A 19,950-nucleotide genomic window follows, 5' to 3' on the forward strand; every position below is an offset into this window, starting at 1 on the left:
TGAGCGGAACTGAGATGGGGGAGCCCAGAGGCCCTAAGCTAGCTTGAGGGCTGGGCTGTCAGGGAAGAAGATCCAGAGGAGGCCACAGAGCTTGCTTTGAAGTCACTTAGCAATGTTAGGCCTGCAGTGGGAAGGAGGCCTTATGGTAGAGGGAACAGCACGTGCGAAGCCACAGACGTGTGCAGCTGCACGGCTCCTCCCCAGGCGTGAGGGGGACCATGGAGGGCTCGGAGCCGAGGCTGGCCTCTGGCTACAGGTGGGTCACAGGGGCAAGCCTGGGGGAGGGAGTCCAGATGAGGGACAGAGGCCGGACCCAAAGCAGGGACCGGGGCACAGAGAACGTATATGTGTCTTGAGGCTGCTGTGTAACAAAGCGGCACAAACTGGATGGCTTTAAAACAACAGACATTTATTCTTTCACAGTTCTGCAGGCTGGAAGTCTGAAATCAAGGTGTCAGCAGGGCCATGTTCCCTCTGAGACTCTGGGTAGAATCCTTCATTGCCTCTTCTTAGCTTCTGGAGGTCACTGTCGGCCCTTGGCATTCCTTGGCTTGTAACTGCACCACGCCAATCTCTGCCTGTCTTCACATGGCATTGTCCCTGTGTGTAGATACACATGACATTGCCACTTCTTATAAGGACACCGGCCGTATTGGATTAAGACCCACCCTGATGACTTCATCTTAACTTGATTACATGTACAAAGACCCTATTTCCGAATAAGGTCAGTCATAGGGAACTGGGGGTTAGCACTTCAACATATCTTTTTAGGCTTTACAATTCATCCCATAACAGAGACGAACAGGTAGTTCCACTGAATTTCTCCCAGGGGCCAGCCATGACTTTCGCCCTGGCTTTCAGCTGTAGGCCCAGGCCTAACCGTGGGTGCCCCCAGCCCCTGGCGGCTGGGAACGTCCTGACCGGCTAAGACCAAATTTGGCACCATGGCGCCCTCTGCTGCCCAGGTATGGCAAGAGCAGTCTGGCTCCTACAGGCATGCCCCTTGGAGACTTCATACATTTTCAACCATGGAAAAGACCTCCATCCCAAGGCTGAGGTGGCCAACTGGAATGGCACCAAGGGTCTGGAGGCTGCAAGCACCAGCCCTTGGTGTCTGACTGACCTGGGTGACCCTGGGCTTGTTGCTCAGTTTCTCTGTGTTTTGGTTACCTCCTCAGGAGAGCAAAGGGAATTGTCCATGTTCCCATAGGGCACAGAGCTGAGCACAAAGTGCTCGCTCAGTACCAGGCAACTACTCATTGTTAAAATATTAATTATGTTAATAAATGAGTTACTAACTCTAATGTTCTTAAAACAAATCAGGCAAATAGTAAATACTAATGGAGCAATTTATATTCTTGGCATCTACTATTTGCCAGATTTATTCTCCTTGGATCCCTAAGGGCTTAGAAGTGCCAATATTAATAATAAACAATTCGATGATATATAATATTATTATTGGTATTTATAGGCCCTTAAGTGTCCAAGGAAATAAAATTATGAGGTTCCACAAACCCAAGATACTACCATATTGCACTAACTCATACCTCTCTTTGATTAATAAAAAGTATGTGGGGGAAGATTATCTCATGAATTTGGAGTCAATAATATCTTAGCTATTCTTTTTTTCTTTCTTTCTTCCTTTCTTTTGCTTAGTTCTTTCCATATGAATTAAATAAAGCTTCAAAAATGTGCTTATTTCTTGCTACAGAGAACTTTAGGAGGGTGCAGGCGGTGGCTCCAGGGGGCTGGTGGGTTCAAAACTCCCAGGCTGACCAACCATCCTGGTTGCCCAAACTGAGGAGTTTCCTGGGATTTGGGAACTTTCAGTGCAAAAACTGGGACAGTCCCAGGATACTGAGAGAGTTGGTCACCCTAACTTCTTCCCACCTTGCTTGGGCCAGAAACTCACTCCTAGGAGAAAGACTGATTCAGATCCAGGGAGGGGTTAAGAGCTGACTAATCCAGCTTGAAATCTGGTTCTGGCAGTAATTAGATGTGCGACCTTCAGTAAATCACTTAACCTCTCTGAGCTTTGGTCTATAAAGCTGGGATGTTGTGGATATTCAGATAAAGGTGTACAAGTACTTGGCTTGGAGCCTGGTACAGACAGTTCTCCAATAAACTCGTTTGGCTGTGGTTTCTGCATTTCATGTCTGGCTGCTGGCTCCTAGTTAGAGACCCACAAGTCCTCTGCCCCAGAAAGGGCCCTTGTCCCCCTGGGGAGGCTGAGGGAGGCAGTGGTTAGAGCTGATGCATCCTCACACTGCTGCAAGGGGTTTGGGGTCCCAGGGAGAAGGTTTAGTTTTGGGTCTGATGTGTACCTCAGTTAAGTCCCTTCGATCTCTCAGAATGTCAATTCCCACATCTGTAATATGGGACGGTATTTGTGCCTACCTCAAAGAGTAACTGTGAGGATTAATGAGATTATACAAGGAACCCTCAGCCTGGGCCCTGGGCCTGCTCTCAGTGCTATACCAGGCACTCCCCCCATCCCCGTCACACACACACACACGCACACGCACACGCACGCACACATGGACTCTATCTTAATCTGGCCACACACCCCATCCCTCCCAGCCCCTGTTCCAGTCCTACCACTTACTTGCTGTGTGATCTTGGCCAGATGACTTTCCCTCTCTGAGCTCCCTTCCTCATCTCTGACATGAGGAAATGACAGTTCCCACATTGCTGAGTTTTGATGAAGATGAATTGAAATTACCTACTCAGCCTAATGCTGGACACATAACCAGTGTTGAGTTGGAGTCAGTGACTGGTAGAGCCCCAGGATGATCACATGCACACACCTACACACACACACATACACACATGATCTTCCAGGGCTTGGTAGCTCCTGGGAGTCCTTCAACCACACAGGGCTTCAGCACGTAACAGGTGCACACCAAACCCTGCCACACCGCTGGGCTCTGTCCCACAGACACACTCAGGCACCTGCCATGCTCTCTTGCGGGTCCCCCCATCCTCATCAGTCACCTCCCACCCAGGGCCCCACCAGTCAGCACCACTGAGGCTGATTAACAAAAAACACAACATCAAATGCCTTTACTTCTGAACTCTCCCCTTTAAGGGGAGGCAGGAAATAGAACATTCTTCCTTGGAGGGAAGGGGATTTAATTCTTAAAAAAAGCTAGAATTAGTCAAATATTGATCTGAGGCCCTGTGTGCCATGGACCCAGTCCCGGCTGGCCACGCCCCCGCAGCAGCCCCACCTCATTCCCCCTAGAGCTGGGGGGCGCGGGGTGGGGGGCACCAGGAGGACACAGGGAAGGCCGGAGGGCCCCCGCCCAGCCCCTCCTCGGCGATCCAGCGGGCAGAGGGAGCTGCCAGTGGGCGGGATGTCACCACCTCAGAAAGTCCCGGATGAGCTTCCAGAGCTTAGTGACCCACAGGTTGACGCCAAGGTCCATCAGGTACTGGATCTCAGGCGTGAGCATGCGGCGGCAGAGCTGCGCGTGCCGCTGCCCGATGCTCTTCTTGAGGTTGTAGCCGAGGATGGACTTGGCGCCCAGCGGCTGCCAGGGCTGCATGGCCGAGTCCTGGATGGCGGCGGCGTCCACAGCTTGGCCCCCGTCGATGCAGATGCGCCGCATGCGCTCGTTGGCGCGCCGCAGAGCGGCCACCTCGCGGGCCATGCGCTCCCGCCCGAATGCCTCCACCTTGCGCCAGAAGCTGGCGTTGAAGTGGCGGTAGAGGCGGGCGTCCAGCACGTTCCAGGCCGTGGCGCGCCGGTACAGCTCCCCGGAGAGGCGCGGCACGGCCGAGGCGCGGCGGGCGTTGAGCTTGAAGTAGAGCACGTCCTCCAGCTCCCAGCACAGCAGGTCCTTGAGCAGCACCAGGGACTCGTCGAAGTACTCCTGCAGGAGCACCAGGTGGAAGCGGCGCTCCACCTCCAGGATGTGCTCCTGCACCTGCGGGTTGCCGGGGTCCAGGCCGCTGTCATAGCCCAGGTCGAAGAAGAGCAGGTTGCGGAGGTAGTGGGCGTTGTAGCCGTTGGGGTCATAGTAGCGGTCTGGGTCCTGCAGGAACTCGGCCAGCTTGTCACGGCCCGAGAGCTTCCACGTGAAGGGCACCACCGAGCCGAAGTAGTGGAAGGAGGACTCAAAGAGGCGGGCGGGGTCGCGGAGCACGGTGATGAACGTGGCGTTGGGCGGCACCAGACCGCGCACCTCCTCGTAGTGGAAGCGCATGTGGTTGCAGATGATGTTGAAGCAGGCCCCGGGCCGGTAGTCCTGCACCAGGCTGCGAGCGAAGAAGGCCGGGTAGTCGAAGTCGTTGCGGCCATTGGGGAAGGCGAACTTGAGCCCGTGCTTCTGGCCAAAGCGGAACAGGATGTTGAGCAGCGTGCTGCTGGCCGTCTTGTGCGTCTTCATGAACACGATGTCGCGTTGAGGCTGGCACCCTCCCGCAGAGCCGTTGGCCGGGGTCAGTGCCTCGGGCTCACCTGGCGCCGGGGCGCAGGGCGCTGTGCCCTCTGGGGTCCTGCTGTGGACGGAATGGTGGGGAGAGCCTCAGGGGCTGCTGGGGGCCCTCGGGAGGCAGAACCCCCAGCGCCCTGGTGTCTAAAGATCAGGCCTGTTGGGGATGGTGGGTAGCAGGGAGGCCAGGACACGGGACCAGACAGGCCTGTGTCCAGGCTGTGATGCTTGGGCGTGTGGTTTGGTCTCTTTGGCCTCACCTTCCTCATCTACGAAATGGGGAAAATAACAGGCCCATCTGGGGTGTTGGTGTGAGATCAAAGTGAGACAAGCTTGCTGGTTCTTGTCTCATTCGTGGCCACCACATCGTACATGTTATCACGAATTAGCATTAGGTTGGACCACATGAAATTTTGTAGGTCGGCTTTTGACCAAAAATAGTCAATTCTCGGTAGTTTCCTCCAGTTCAACTTGATACCACCAACTAAGAGCACAAACCATGCCAGGCCTGGGCTGAGCAGCCCCCTGAGGAGGTGGGCTAGCCTCATGGTTAGGAGCCAGGCTTGGAGGCAGCAGAGCCCAGTCTGAGCCTGGGCCCTGTGCCCATAGAGTTCTATTGGACAAGTCACCCCCACGTCCCAGCCCCACTGGAGCCTCAGGTGAGGATAATCCCTGCCGTGTACACAGACAGTGTTATTTGATCCTCATACTCCATGAGGCAGGCTCTGCTATTATGCCCACTTCACGGAGAAGGACACTGAGGCCCAGGGTTACACAGTGAGCTCTGCCCTAATCAGCACAATTTCTGCACATCCAGCACAGCATGATGCAGGGCCCAGGGTGCCCCGCCCCCCCAACCCCCACTGCTTGCCCCCCCCACGGAGAGCCACTCACGTGGAGGCCAGGCCAGTGTGCAGTGGGGGGGCAGCATAGGAGTACAGCAGCAGCAGGAGGCTGGTGAAGAGCGCTCCCAGCACCAGCCCCTTGGCCATGGACACCCAGCGCTTCTTCTGGGGCAGCGGCATCTCAGATACCTGTGGGGTCACAGAGCAGGGCAAGCATCAGGAGGCCAGCCCCAGGGAGCCTCCACTGCTGCCCCAGGCCTGGCTGGGTCGAGGGCAGCCTTTGACATTGGGACTGCCCTTTGCCGGCTCTGTGGTCCCCCCAGCAAGGTTCACACAGGGACAGAGAGACAAACGCTTGGAGAGACACAGCGACAGGGGTGCAGACAGAGATGGCGGGCAAAGCCAATGCAGAGAGAGACTGGGAGATGGGGCAGGAAGCAGGTTCTACTGCCTGGTTCAGTTTTCATTTTTAAGGGTAGGGTGGGTACCTGGGTGTCATCAGTTTACCTTATATGTTTTGGGGCTTCGTAATGAAATCATTTTGTATTTTTATTTTTTTTAAAGATTTTATTTATTTGACAGAGAGAGACACAGCGAGAGAAGGAACACAAGCAGGGAGAGTGGGAGAGGGAGAAGCAGGCTTCCTGCTGAGTGGGAAGCCCGATGCGGGGCTCGATCCCAGGACCCTGGGATCATGACCTGAGCCGAAGGCAGCTGCTCAACTGACTGAGCCACCCAGGCATCCGGTAATGAAATCATTTTGTAAGACAGAAAAAGAAGACCCTCTCCCGGTGCTCCCTCCCCCCAGGCCTGGGGCCAGGGCTATTCACAAGCAGGGGTCAGGGACCTCCCCGGGGCCTGAATCTCTCAGCTTTCTAAAGACCCAACCAGGGCGCCTGGGTGGCTCAGTTGGTTAAGCGACTGCCTTCGGCTCAGGTCATAATCCCATGGTCCTGGGATCGAGCCCCGCATCGGGCTCCCTGCTCAGTGGGGAGTCTGCTTCTCCCTCTCCCACTCCCCCTGCTTGTGTTCCCTCTCTCTCGCTGTGTCTCTCTCTGTTAAATAAATAAATAAAATCTTTTTTTAAATTTTTATTTATTTATTTTAGAGAGAGAGCACACGCACACATGCCCGAGCGTGGAGACGGGCAAAGAGAGGGAGAGAGGATCTGAAGCAGACTCCATGCTGAGCGCAGAGCCCGACTCGATGCTCGATCCCATTACCACGAGATCATGACCTGAGCCGAAACCAAGAGTTGGGCGCTTAACCAACGGAGCCACCCAGGCACCCCAAGAGTTGTTTAATTTTTTTAAGATTTTATTTATTTATTTTTTAAAGATTTTATTCATTTACTTGTCAGAGAGAGAGCCCACACAAGCAAGGGCAGCGGCAGGCAGAGGGAGAGGGAGAAGCAGGCTCCCCGCTGAGCAGGGGGCCTGATGTGGGACTCGATCCCAGGACCCTGGGGTCATGACCTGAGCTGAAGGCAGCCGCTTAACCAACAGAGCCACCCAGGTGCCCCAAAAGTTGTTTAATTTTTTTTTTAAGATTTTATATATGTATTTGACAGGGAGAGACACAGCGAGAGAGGGAACACAAGCAGGGGGAGCAGGAGAGGAAGAAACAGGCTTCCCACTGAGCAGGGAGCCCAATGTAGGGCTCAATCCCAGGACCCCAGGATCATGACCTGAGCCAAAGGCAGATGCTTAACGACTGAGCCACCCAGGTGCCCCAAAAGTTGTTTAATTTTAATATTGCACAGGACATGCTAAAAATTATCCAGGGTTTATCTGAAAATTACATTTAACTGGGTGTCCTTTTTGTTTGTTTGTTTTGGGTTTGGGGAGTTTTTGGTCTAGTCTTTTGGTCTAACTGTGGCAACCCTAACGGTGGGGGACTGAGGCATGAACTGTAAGGGCAGTTCATGCTGAGGGATGGGAGTCCAGGACAGAGCCAGGGCTCAGGGCGCCTTCCTCCCTCCCCTCAGCTGTAAGACCAGGGCACAAAACTTTCCACTCCAGCTCTAACACGTGCGGCATGGAGGCCTTGGGCCTTTGAGGCCACAAGAAGTCATGCATGCTACCCCGTGACCACACGCACGGCACGTCCCCACCATCCCTGGGGGCAGAGGCTAAATAGCCCGCCTGGAGGAGGACCCCACATATTTCCCTCTGGGAAAGTTACCCAAGGCACCCATAAACCCTTCTCAGAGAAGGGGCACTCCAGGCCCCACCCCACCAGCCAGCACCAGTCCCTGAGTCTTCTGCTCATCCTCTAGAAATTTCTCATCACAGGAAAGGACATAAGGAAGCAAAGTGTAGAGGAAGAAACTATGCAAGAGGGAATTTGGCCTCCCTCATGACAATGACGTATCTCTGTTCACTCTTAGGTGGGCAAGGTGAACAAGTCGAGGGTAAACGAGAATGGGGGAGAATGTTTCCAGAAGGCAGTTCATTCTAGCGAAGGAGGAAGGTATAAGCTCTCCAAATTCCAACGATTCCACAGAAACACTTGGGCAAAGTCCCACATGACATGGTGTTCATGGCATCTTGGTCAGAAATTTAAAAAATTAGGAACGACCTCAATGTCCATCAGTGGGGGACTGTTACACAAACCAAGGCCTGTTCCCAGATGGAGTCCTCTGTACCCATTAACAAAACAGACAGAGCTAAGTGGACTGGCTCAAAAACACATCATGATCTAATAATGGGAAAAAAGAAAGTTCCAGAACACTATGCCCCCAAATCCATATATGTATACATGTAGGCCCAGAAACAACTGGAGGACAGTATTCTGAATTTTAACAGTGGTAGCCTCTGCGTAGGTAGGAAAAGGGGTATACACGGGAATATTTTTCTATATTATGCATTTCTGTAACAACTGCTTTTTAAAAAGGGAGCATGTATTACTTTTTTAATTAAAAAAAGGCAATAAAATGTATTTAATATATTTAAATAATAGGTGATAAAGAATGCAGGGTGGGGTAAGGTGGCTAGCCAGTCTGGTCATGGAGGGGGAGGTGCTGACCCCAGGCTCTGGAGGCCCCAGGCCTGTGTTTCAATCACAGGAACCCCCATGGAGCCCCAGTTTCTCATCTGTAAAACTGGGAAGCTGATAGCCCACCCCCCACCCCCCCACACTGGCTCTTTCAGAGATGGAGGAGGCAAAGAAAGCAATTAGCATGTAGTTATCTCTCAAAGAGTGTTAGCTGTTTCCCTCCTGAGCCCCTGGGGACCTGCTCCTGGTCTCAGTCTTTGTCACCCTCAGGGTGGGCTCCCCTGAGCAAGGAGTGGCTGCTGCCGGCTCCCAGCACAAACCAGCTCCATGCATCAAGTGCCCCAGTTGGGCTACTGTCTCCTAGGGCCCACTGGAAAACAGGGCAGAGCCTAGAGCCAGGCCAGAGCCTCAGACTTGGGCCCAAACCCTGAGTGGGGCCCTAGACCTTGGGTTCTCTGACTTTAAAACAGGGGAGGGTAAAATTCCTGCCCTCCCCAAATCCCCAGGGTCCACTCTTGCCCCACCAGCCCCACTCACCAGGACACTTTCCGGAAATCTAGGAGGCTGATGACAGAAGCTCTGGGGTGGAAGCCCAGCAGTAGGGGGCAGACCAGCTTCCCAGAACCACCAATCAGGCTCCTCCTAGCCCAGCCCAGGACAGCGCCCCCAACCTCCCCATCACGGCTTCACTTCCCTCATTCACTCTGCCACTTGGGCTTCCTTGAAACATGCCTGCTCTCAGGTTTCACTTTTGAGCCCCTGCTATGAGCCAGGCCCTGGGCAGGGCCTTCTCCAGAGCATCTCCCTGATTCTGCTTAGCTATCCCAGCAGGCTGACCCCACTGTCACCCCCATTTTGCAGATGGGGAAATCGAGTTTCCAGGAGGTGATGTGACTTGCCTAGGGTCACTCGGCAAGGCAGGGGGAGGGGCTGGGATTCAAGCCCAAGTCTGTCAGCCTCCAATATGCATCTTCCTGCTTTGTCTGTGGCAGCCCCTGCCTGGCATGTCTCAAGCTCAGTCCCAAGCCCGCAGGAAGTGTGTGTGCAGCCGGAAGATCCACCACAGGAGGCCAAAGTGTGGCTAATGGGGCTCTGTCCCAGCAACACAGCAGGGTCTGGCCTCTGTGGGCTGGGCCAGGGCAGCCAGGAAGAAGTAGAGAAACAGAGGGGGCCTTGGTGGCTGGTCCCTACTGTGTCAACAGCCTGAGGCATTCGAGGCTGATGGTTCCCTTCCTGCCTGGTCTCTGTGGACTTGGGCATGCTGCTCAGCCTCTCCGTCTTGGTCTCCTCATGTGTACGATGGACACATAGCACCAAGATCAGGGCAAACAGGGCCCTTGGTAACCACAGGCAGAGTCCCTGGGTAGACCAAGGTCCAGACGGGCTGGCTGGCAGCCAGGAGCCTGGCTGAGAGGAACAGTCATGAGACTGAGATTTGAATAAGGGGATGCATGTACACAGGCAGAGATCAATACATATTAATTATTATTATCATCACTATTGACCAAGGCCCAGATTCCTGGGCCCAGGTTTATGGGAGGAGAGATCTCTGTGCCTGGCTGCAAGCAAGCCTGAAGGTAACTCATCCCCGCGCTGTCAGAGCCTGGCACCAGGTAAATGTTTGATGAATGACCCCCATGACCCTCAGGGCAGAATGTAGCCGGGGCTAACACGAGTGGGTGAGAGCCACATGTGTGAGTCACACAACTGAGGGCCACCTGGAGCCAGCACCTTGGGGCCAGGGTCCTGCATTTGAGACCCAGTTTTGCTGCTTCCTTTCTGTGTGCCCTAGGTAAGGCTGTGTCCCTCTCTGGGTCTCAGATTCTCCTCTAAAATGATGGTGCCAACTCCACCCCCCCATCACAGGGCGCTACGCAGATCTTCCTTGTCCCACAAGGAAAGTGCCCAGCACAGGGCTGGCACAGAGCAGACACTCCCTGGACATGGGTAGCCATCATTATTATTATCATCATTATGATTGCCCTCCCAGGGTCCCAGTCATGGCCCCTTCAAGGTGTGTGCCCATGGCCCATGATGGAGGCTTGCAGTCAGCAGACAGCCCCAGGTCCAAGGCCATGGGGTACCAGGGATGATTACAGTGTGGCCTGAGCCTCAGCTTCCAATTGGGAAGATAGCACAGCATGGAGGCTAAGGCTCAGAGAGGGCAGGGCCACCCTCAAGGTCACACAGCACAGCAGCAGCAGAGAGGACTAGAATCTGGGTCTCTTCCTCTGCCTATGGTGGTGACAGTCCCAGGCAGTCAGGAGCGATGGTCCGCCCCCTCCCTAGCCCACCGCATCTATTCCTATCCTTCTTGGTTACCCTAGCCACATCGCCCTCCATCTATGCTGATAGCTGGCTCCAGGCCAGGCCCAGCAATCCTCCCGTTCAGTTGGACCAGCACCCTCTAGAGAAGGAAGGAGAAACAGGACTCATGGCCACAGCATGCACATAGGGAAACCGAGCCCAGGATGGTAAACCTTCTGTCCTACAGCATAACTACCAGGCAGGCCTTGGTCTCAGGTGTCCTGCTCCCCCTGGGACCCCTGTGCAGGGGTGGAGGAAGAAGACACACTCACCTTGGGCCGTGGCTGGCTGCCCCTTTCCTCTCCCTGTCTGAGCCACATCTGACTCCCAGGCTGCCTCTCCGGTCACTGGGAAACAGGTATGCTCCAATGACACCCAGCAGTATTCTGGCTGGCTCCCTAATGCTCCAGCGGGTGTGAATATTCATGAGGTCCCTCCCAGGGGATAGCAGGTGGCATGTGTCTGTACCCTGCAGGTGCTACCCGGGCCCTCTGCCAGGGGCACATTCCGGGTGGTCCCTGACTACCTCTAGACCTCACCCCAGGGCTCAGCAAGGTCTCAGGTGTCCTTGGACCAAGGACACAAGCAGCTGCAGAGCTCTGCGGAGAGTCGGGGAGGTGAATTGCTCCTCGGACAGCATCTCATTAAGTCCCAGCATCTCATTAAGTCCCCCTCATCTTAATGCTGCCCCATGCATTAAGCACCATGATTAGCCCACTCTCCAGGCGAAGAAACGGAGGCTCAGAGATGAACTCACCCGTCCAAGGTCACAGAGTTAGCCGGGGACAGTCAGCGCCAGTCAGAAAATCCAAATGCACACTTGGCAAATTCCAGGGCTTAAAGGTACCGAGACACAACCAGAGACCAAGGTTTGTCTAAAATCGGCAGAGCCCCCAGAGCAAGCAACTCACCCAGGAGTCCTCCTAGGGGCAGAGAACCTGACCAGCTCTGGGAGGATCCGTCTGATGAGATTTCACCTGTGAGCTCCAAGTCCTTCATCAAAGAGGCAATACGATCATGCCTCTCCTGTCTGTACCCGGTGTGGAGGTCAGCGCACAGGACACCGTGGACCAGCTTGGAGAGATTCGGGCCTGCTGCAGATGCCAATCCTTCCCCAGGTCTTGGCAAGAAGAGGCAGTTCTAGGGGCCCTGTCCTAAACCCCAAGGGCCCTCAGGCTCACCAGAGGCACTGAAATCTCTTACACCCCACTCTAGCTGTGTTTAGGTCTGTCTTAGGGTCTGGGTTCAGCCTTGCCATGAACAGAAGATGCCCAGAAAAGCACCTCACATCCTTCCGTCAGGCACAGGGGCTCTAGGGACCAAGGTTAATAGTAATTGACCATTGGTTAATAGTAATAACTATCACGACAGTCATTTATCTCATACTGAGCACTTTCATAGGTTGACCAGCTGCCAACTCCTCCCAAGGAACAGCAGGCATCTGACATTTGCTCTGACACTTTGCCCCTTCCCTCACAGCCCCACCCAGCCTGGAAGCAGCCCTCGAGGTCCCATGAAATACCAGAGCTTAAACAGCCACAGGGAGGACCAAGAGTCCATATCTCTCTGAGTGCTGGATTGGCCCAAGGTACGGGAGTGTTCATCTGTTCTGGACTGACCTAATTTGAAAACAGATAAATAAAGGTATGGAGGGGTGAATCAGGGCAGAGCTGGTATCAAACAGCAGAGAGGCGGTTTATGAGTGTGGACTCTTGACCAAACACACTCCGGTCCTGTGCTCAGGACTTCCCATGCATCACATGCCCTCATAATCCTTGCCACTGGAGGCCCTGTTACCACCCCTACTTCATAGAGGAGGGAGATGAAGCTCAAGGACGCGATGTGACAAGCCCCATGTCACAAGAGATTAAGGATCTTGCGCAGGGGGGAGTGGAGGTCAGGCTCTGGGTGAGGTCGTGGTGGGGTGGAAAGGCAGGTAAAGAAGAGCCACGTGAAGCAGAGCTTTCTAGAGTAGGAAGCATTGATAGCAGAACCTACGCTTCCAGCCCTGCCAGAGGGTTCCCTTCTCAGGGTATCGACAGTGATGTCATCTCTGGCTGGTTCTCCCCCCACCCCAGCAAAAAAAAAAAAAAAAAAAAAAAAGTTTTTAATTATAAAAGCAGTACATGATCACTGAAAAAAAAATTCAGACATTACAGAAAAATGCAAAGACAATGAAAAGAGCTCCATCCCCATAGATCACTGCCCTTAAAACTTTAGCACAAGCCTCCCCACATTTTTTCTGTCCATAAACCCATACAGATGACAGAAGGGGTCTCTTTGGGGGAGCGCATTTTGTCTTTAACTTGCTCCCCCCCTCCCATGTCAATCGATTGTGGACATCTTTTTGTGACAATTAGTTTTAAATTGATCCGTTCCAAAGTTATTTAGGGAGCACCTGCACTGTGCCTGGCGCTAGGGTTCATGATTCCCGTGCCAGAGTTCTGGGCTCACAGTCCTGGGGGTGAGAGGAGCAGGCAGCTGCAGGTGCTGTGATGGAGGACACGTTGGTGGGGCTTGCTGGAACGCAAACACCTGATCCAGTCAGCGGGGGGGGGGGGGTTGCAGGAAGAGCATGCTCAGGGAGGCTTCCTAGGATTAGGGGTCCCTAGCAGAAGCTACTGTGTGTTTTCAGATTTCCAAAGGCAATTAGTTCCCTTTTCTCCCTGAGTACATGGCTAAACTACATTTCCCATCCTCCCTTGTAGTTCAGTGTCCTCATGTGACTGAATTCTGGCCAACGGAATGTGAGCAGAATAATAGCTGTTGATGTTAGGTGGGCAGACATTCTCTGTGGACTCCTTTCGCGTACGCTGGTTGAATGGGGCCAGCTCCAATGATCTGGAGATGGGCAGGGGCCATGAGATGGGAGGACGCTGGTATTCACATCACCACTCACTAAACACCCAGTTAGATTTCATGAAAATGATAACTAAACTGCCATTGTGCTAGGCCTTTCGGGACTTGGGGCTTGTCTGTTACAGCAGCTAGGATTAACTAATGCACTTGTTACTCTGGAATGAGCCAGGCAGAGAGAAAAGCATATGCAGGGGCACCTGGGCAGCTCAGATGGTTGGGCGTCTGCCTTCGGCTCAGGTCATGATCCCAGGGTCCTGAGATCGAGCCCCGCATCGGGCTCCTTGCTCAGCGGGAAGCCTCCTTCTCCCTCTCCTTCTGCTGCTCCCTCTGCTTGTGCTCTCTCGCTCTCTCTGTCAAATAAATAAATAAATAAAATCTTAAAAAAAAAAAAAAAAAGAAAAGCATGTGCAAAGACCCAGGGCAATTGAGAAACTAACAAATGTTCAGCTTGGCTGGAACGTCCAGTATGTGTGTACGTCAGAGGCTGGGTGTGCAGGGGAGACTAGAAGCACAGCCAGAAAAGGGGCAGGGGTAGGCAGGAGATGAAGGGTCTCAGGGAAGCATGCTAAGGAATCTGGCCTGGATCCTGTGGGCAGTGGGGAACCCTGGAAAGTCTTCAGCAGAGAAGTGAGGAGACAGGATTCCCATCAGGCTGCTAGATGAAAAATGAACAGTAGGGATGGGGAAGGACTGGGAGAAGCCAGCAGACCTTGACAGTGGCTGTTATAGCTGCTAGCCGTGAAATGACCTGGACCAAGGAGAAGGCTGGGAATGAACTGGAACCATCTGCAGGCCATGGCATAGACAACGTTTGGTGAACGATAGGATGTGGGGGAGGGGAGGGAGGAACCCCTGTTGGGGTGACTAGGGGTGGAGCTGGCTGGGGGTGGAGCTGGTCCCTGAGTGGGGGAGCCTAAGAAGGGGTACGTTTAGTATTGGGGTTGGATGGGCAATGTCAATTTCCATTTAGGACAAGCTGAGTCTGAGCGATGTGTGGGATGCTTGTAGAATATGCAAAGAGCAATAAGATCCCTTACCTGGAGCACAAGAGGGAGATCTCAGGGGAAAGAGATTGGGAGCCATGGGCACAGAGGTGGGAACTCAGAGAAGCAAATGGAATCCACTAGAGAAAGGGGGAGGAAGGTGAAGGGTCCTGCCGGGAGGGCAAGAGTCCCCCAAGGAGTTAAAGATAAAGAGTCTCTAAAGCCATTGGCTGTAGAACATTCTGTGGAACACTGCTCCCCATGAACCATTCCCTGACTGATGGGCATCCATGCTGTTTGCCCAGTGCACACACATAGGAACAGGGTTCTGGAAGACAAGGTGAAGGGGTGAAGGTGTCCTAGGGCTGTTTCTTGTAGCTGGAAGGGAATCTCATGGGGACCCTAGAGGAGACTTTAAAAGTAGAGCAACAAGACTCCCCCTACAGTTCTCGGACTGCATACTTGACAGCAACTATTACAGTTCTAAAGGTGCCCATCCTCAGACCCGGCAATTCTACCTGTGCTCATTTGTTCACAGAAGACAATCTAACGGGAGATCCGAGGTGGGTGCAAAAGTTTAGCAAAGGGGAAAGACAGAAACAATTTAAATGTCCCACGATAGGGGATGGTTAAAAATATTACGTGACATTCACTCCATGGTTTATTATGTACTCATTTAAATGATGTCCATAATATATAATGAAGTGAAAAAATATAGACACACACATATGATTTTGCTTTACGAAGAGTCTGTATTACTTTGGAAAAGAATTAAAATGAAAAATAAAGATATTTCCATTTTTGAAAACCTATAGTCTGGCTGGAGGAGGAGAGAGAAGTGGCTAGTCGGAACCATACCCCGCCCTTGCTGTGCGACCACAGCCCGCTCCGAGCCTCAGTGTCCTAGAGTGGGGAAGAAGCAGCAGGGGTCCGGGGCAGAGAAGCTGGGAAGTGTGGGCTGCACAGTTAAAGGTGCAGATGGGAAAGATTGGCCCTCCACCCAGGAGCCCTGGACAGTGCCCTGCAAGGACCCAGAAGCCTCCTCACTCTGCCCCTCTGGAGTGGGGCGCTGGAGTAGAGATGGGGAGGATCACCCAGAGAGGGACTTCAGCTGAATCCCAACTTGCTGGTTCATAGGACCCCCCCCCCCAAACTGTCAGCCCTGACGTCTTGGCCCTACTGCCTGCCCCCCTGGGCTGGGGGCATGGCGGCCAGCTAGGTACCAGGTCAGGCAGCCGAATGAAAGAGGGCAATGTTCTTTGACGATTCAGAAGGCACTTTCTGATCTCGCAGGGTCACCTCTCTACCATTTCAAATGGCAACCATGCCTGGGACCCCTACAGACTTCCCAGGGTCACCTGCTAGCCACAGGATGGGTGGGGACACGAGGCTCAGAAACTAGTGAAGGGCCAATTGACAAAGTCAGAACTACAAGCAAGCTCTTCCTGCTATACGGCCTTGTCTGGGCAAAGTCACCATCAAAGCTAAGTTGCCCCAAAGTAGCTTCAGAGGGGCAAAACACAGGTTCGCCAGGAAGTCAGTGGTTTTTTTTTTTATTAACTCCCAATTACTGAGAATACATATCATTCGTTGTACCTTCTAGCATGACTGAAATGTTTTTTAAAGGAATGTCATACACTTGCTTGCATACAAATATGTAACAGAATAAAGGTTTTAAAAAGGTGCTGAACACCTGTTATGCACAATGTCCTGGATCCGCCCACCTGCCTCTCCCCTCCTGGAGAGGCTGAGATGCTCTGGCTACGAATTCTGACGCCCCCAGTCCCCAGCTGGGCGATCTTGGGGAGGTGACTTCCCCTCTCTGAGCCTCAGCTTCTTAACAGTGGGAATATTTTGCCCCTCTCACGTGCTTGCTATGAGGATCAAAAGGAATGAGGCGTGCAGAGCCCTTTGCTCATACCTCAGATTATTATCATGACCTTTCTAGACCCACTTGGCAGGAGAAACAGGACCCACCAGTGCAGACTCCTGAAAGGCCACCCTCCTCATCCAAACCCCCATATTTCCCATGCTCCAGACCCGAGTTCCCTCACCCCCAGATTTCACGTCGGGGAAAACTGAGGCACAGATAGGAAAGGACTTGTCTAAAGTCCCATGACAAGTCAGGGCACTGCAGGGCACAGGTCTGGGACTGGCCAAGCCACCTGGAACAGGCAGGTGGGAAAGAAGGTATCATCTGGGACCCCGGGTCTTCCCAACCATCAATCCTCACCTGGTGATTCTTCCAGCCTCCAGCCCACTGTTCCCCACGGGCACCTCTGCTCACTCCTGCCCTTCCTGTTAGGTCCTGTCGCTCATAAAAGGGGTTGTTCTTCACCATATTCCTCACCCAGGCCAAATGAAGCAAGAAGCCCGTCACAAGCCTACTGCCATGCCTGGAATTCTACCATCTGTGCCTCATTCGCCTAGGTTAATCATTGCCTCTCCCCAGGGTGACACACTCAGTCCCTCAGAGCCCAGAGTGGGGACTGTCAAGGAAACACTCCTTTCTTGCTGGGTGACAAGAGGGCATCCACCCCATGCTCTCAAACAGCAGACCCATGCCTACTGGACAAGGGGTTACACAGGAAGCAGGCAGGCTCCTTTGTCCACAGGGAGCTTCCTTCAGGCAGGGCTTGCCCTGAGTGAGAAGCAGGGAATGAAGCAGCCCGAGGTGGCAGCTGGGAACAGGGCTCTGTTGTCTCTGCTCCCAGAGTAGCAGCCTGCCCACCCCCCGAGTGTCAGCCAGAGCTGGGAGCTAGGAAGGCAAGGGGGGGAGGGGTCCTGAGCTAGGGGTTTGGGCAGCACAGGCAGATCCAAGAGCCTAGGACCCCAGAGCAGCAGAGAGGTCTTGAGCGGGGCTGCAGTCCTGAGATGTGGGCTGGGACAAGACTCCTGTGATTCGTAGTCAACTCAGCCACTTCTGAACTATGTGTGACCTTGGGCAAGTCACTGAATCACCCTGAGCCTCAGTTTCCCCCTTAGGATAACGGGAATGCCCTCCTTTGCAGGCACTGTAGGGGCTGCTCTGGTCCAGGCTTGCCCGTGGCCTTCCCTCTCTGGGCCTCAGATCAACCCTCTTGGTAAAGGAAGAAGTTGGATTCTCCCAACTGGACTGTCCTCCTGAGGATTTTCATGGCACCTGTCACCTTGGCAACCCAGATGATCAGGTGTCAGGCCTGTGCCCTCTCTCTCTCCCACCCTTTCTCCCTCCCTCCCTCTCACTTGGTGTGGGTTACTGCAGCCAGATGTGTGATCATCACCTCTCCTGCTCTAGGCAGGTGGGAAGGGGGGCCTTACTGGGAAAAGACCACAGTCTTGCTCTGTGCTGTGACCAAGTACCGGCTTGATAATGATGGGGCAGACCAAGCTGGACCTCCTCCTGGACACTGGTCCTGGAAACAACCGGCTGGATCCTATGGGCCCTTCCTGGATATCAGGGCTTGTTCCAATTCCACAAGCTTCTCTTTGGTGGCTTTGCCCCCTCTGTGGTATAGGACCAGGCCTTCCCCAAGCAGAGGGGATCCATACCCTCCCCCTGACCCCCAGCCCCTGGTCCGATGGCCCCCCACCCCACCCCTTCTCGAAAGCGCTGGTGGGAAGAGGGGAGATCCCTGCCCTTCCTCCCCCTGGGCTCAGGCTGCTGTGTCCAAGATTAATCATTAATGGACTTCCAGCTCCAGTCCAGCTCCAGCCCCACCCACCCATGTCTGAGGACTGGGAAAAACCTGGAAAGGGGGCTATGAGGAAGAAACCAAGGACAGGGCACACACCAATGTGGCCCCCCCCCCCCAGCTGCCCACCCTCTGTCAGCCCGCAGGGCACTCGAACCTGGAGCGGTTGCTGCACTCCTGCACCACTCAGGTCTGAGGCGCTGACTCCCGCGGTCCCAGTTTGGAGGTCTGGGTAGTGCCGGCTACAGCCCCAGGCAGGGCACAAGCAGGCAGTGGGTGCTGGGCCCCCAGGACTTACCTTCGCCCCGTTCTCCTCGGGCCTGGCGTGGCTGTTTCGGTCCCGGGCCGCGCCACCCGGGCGCTCACTAGGCGGCGGGGCGTACCCGCCCGGGCCCCCGACTCCACCGGGCCTGGACCATGCTCCCGCCGCCGCCACACTCACTGCGGCCAGGTGCGGCCGCCAGCCTGGCCCGTCCCCCGGTGCTGCGGCCAATAGGCGGCCTGGCCCCGGCCCCCTCCCAGCCCCTCCGCGCTCGCCCGGGACGCACAGAAGCCGCATTCAGCGTACCCGAGCGCAGCGCAGCGCCCCCGCCGCCGGCTCAACAAGGCGCGTTTGTCTCGGATGCGCCAACGGGGCCATTGTCCCACCGCTGGACCCTGAGGCTCGGCTGAGCTCCCAGCCCCGGAAGGGGATTCGAGGGTGCCTGGGAAACGGGGTGGCGTGGTGGTGGTGGTGAGGGCAGCTGAGCTCTGGGCAAAGGGAGGTGGCTAGACTAGTTGCTGAACTTTTATTAGGGGCGCTGGGGCCCTGAATACCCAATGTGAGGTATGGCCTCCTGCTCGGGAGTCAGTGCAAGCTGGGGACATACATTTTTGGGGTCTAAACTGTGGATGAGAGGGGTGCAGGGGGGTGCCAAGATCCCCTGAGGGAAGCTCAGGCAAGGGACCCATCTCCAACCAGTCATGCCACTAGGAGGTCTCCACTGACCCCACCTCTCCAGGGTGTCCATAAGGGCTGAGCATAGCACCATCAGGATGCAGGTGCCCCATCCATGATCCACCTTCTTTCAGTGCCCAACTTCCCTCCTCACTGCAGAGGAGGACCAAGGATGAGAACTAATGCCTGCCTGGGCTGGGAATGTGCAGCTCCAGCTGTGGGAATTGCAAAACCTGCCGGCCACTCAGTGGGCCACGGGCTGCGTCAGAGCCCCGCTGCCCCCGCCAGTACTGGGCGACTCTGGAATGGGGAAAATTCCACATCCGTATGGCTGCCAGGGATTTTTCGGGATCCGATTGGCTTGCTCTCCAGCCTTGCCCTAGCACCCCTGCCATGGCCCTGGGATGCACACGCATCCAGGCAGGCCCAAGTCATTCCCTAGGGTGGCAGGCTTTGGCTCCAAAGGCCCTGATCCCATCCCTGCCTCTGGAAACACATCCACACCCCCCACCCCCACGAGCATGCCAGAGTATAACAGCCCTCTCCACCCCCTGCAAGGCCCGGCCGAGACAGGGGCCCTGGGTCCTCTGGTCCCTCTGTCAGAGCCCGCCCAAACTCTCCTCCCACCCCATCCCCCCCTCCCCAGGGTGGGCCTGCAGCCACTGCCCAAAAAACTTCTACAGAGCCTGGGCACAGTGAGGGGAAGAGGGCCAAGGCCCTCAGGTGCCTAGATTGGGGATATATGAAGCCCAGTTCCAAACCCACAATCTGCCACCCTGGCTTCTGCTCCTGACAGCCCTCAGCCCCCCAAGAGGGGGCAATTCAGAAATTCCCTGCCTGATCTAGGAGAGGCTGAGTGACCATCCCGAGCCCTGGCTTCTGGCCCTGGCCCTGCTGTGAGGCTCTGGCCGT

General features: G+C 54.7%; 1 protein-coding gene across 7 annotated transcripts; it reads right to left on the reverse strand.

The window, feature by feature from the left end:
• Window positions 1–394: 394 nt before the first annotated feature.
• GAL3ST1 (galactose-3-O-sulfotransferase 1) lies at window positions 395–18,554 on the reverse strand. 7 transcript variants are annotated; one of them, XM_073886805.1, is made up of 6 exons: window positions 16,661–16,784; window positions 13,642–13,794; window positions 11,497–12,204; window positions 5,331–5,470; window positions 2,606–4,503; window positions 395–600 (listed from the first exon to the last, which is right to left on the reverse strand). In XM_073886805.1, the coding sequence occupies exons 4-5, from the start codon at window positions 5,459–5,461 to the stop codon at window positions 3,360–3,362; spliced, it is 1,275 nt and encodes a 424-aa protein (XP_073742906.1). In that variant the 5' UTR covers window positions 5,462–5,470; window positions 11,497–12,204; window positions 13,642–13,794; window positions 16,661–16,784; the 3' UTR covers window positions 395–600; window positions 2,606–3,359. The 7 variants fall into 7 exon arrangements, with proteins under 7 accessions (XP_073742906.1, XP_073742907.1, XP_073742905.1 ...); XM_073886806.1 differs by lacking the exons at window positions 11,497–12,204; window positions 16,661–16,784 and adding an exon at window positions 18,400–18,548; XM_073886804.1 differs by lacking the exon at window positions 11,497–12,204.
• Window positions 18,555–19,950: the final 1,396 nt, after the last annotated feature.

This window comes from Callorhinus ursinus, unplaced genomic scaffold (assembly GCF_003265705.2).
Source record: "Callorhinus ursinus isolate GAN/ISIS: 27379988/994484 unplaced genomic scaffold, GSC_fseal_2.0 scaffold72, whole genome shotgun sequence".
NCBI lineage: Eukaryota > Metazoa > Chordata > Mammalia > Carnivora > Otariidae > Callorhinus > Callorhinus ursinus.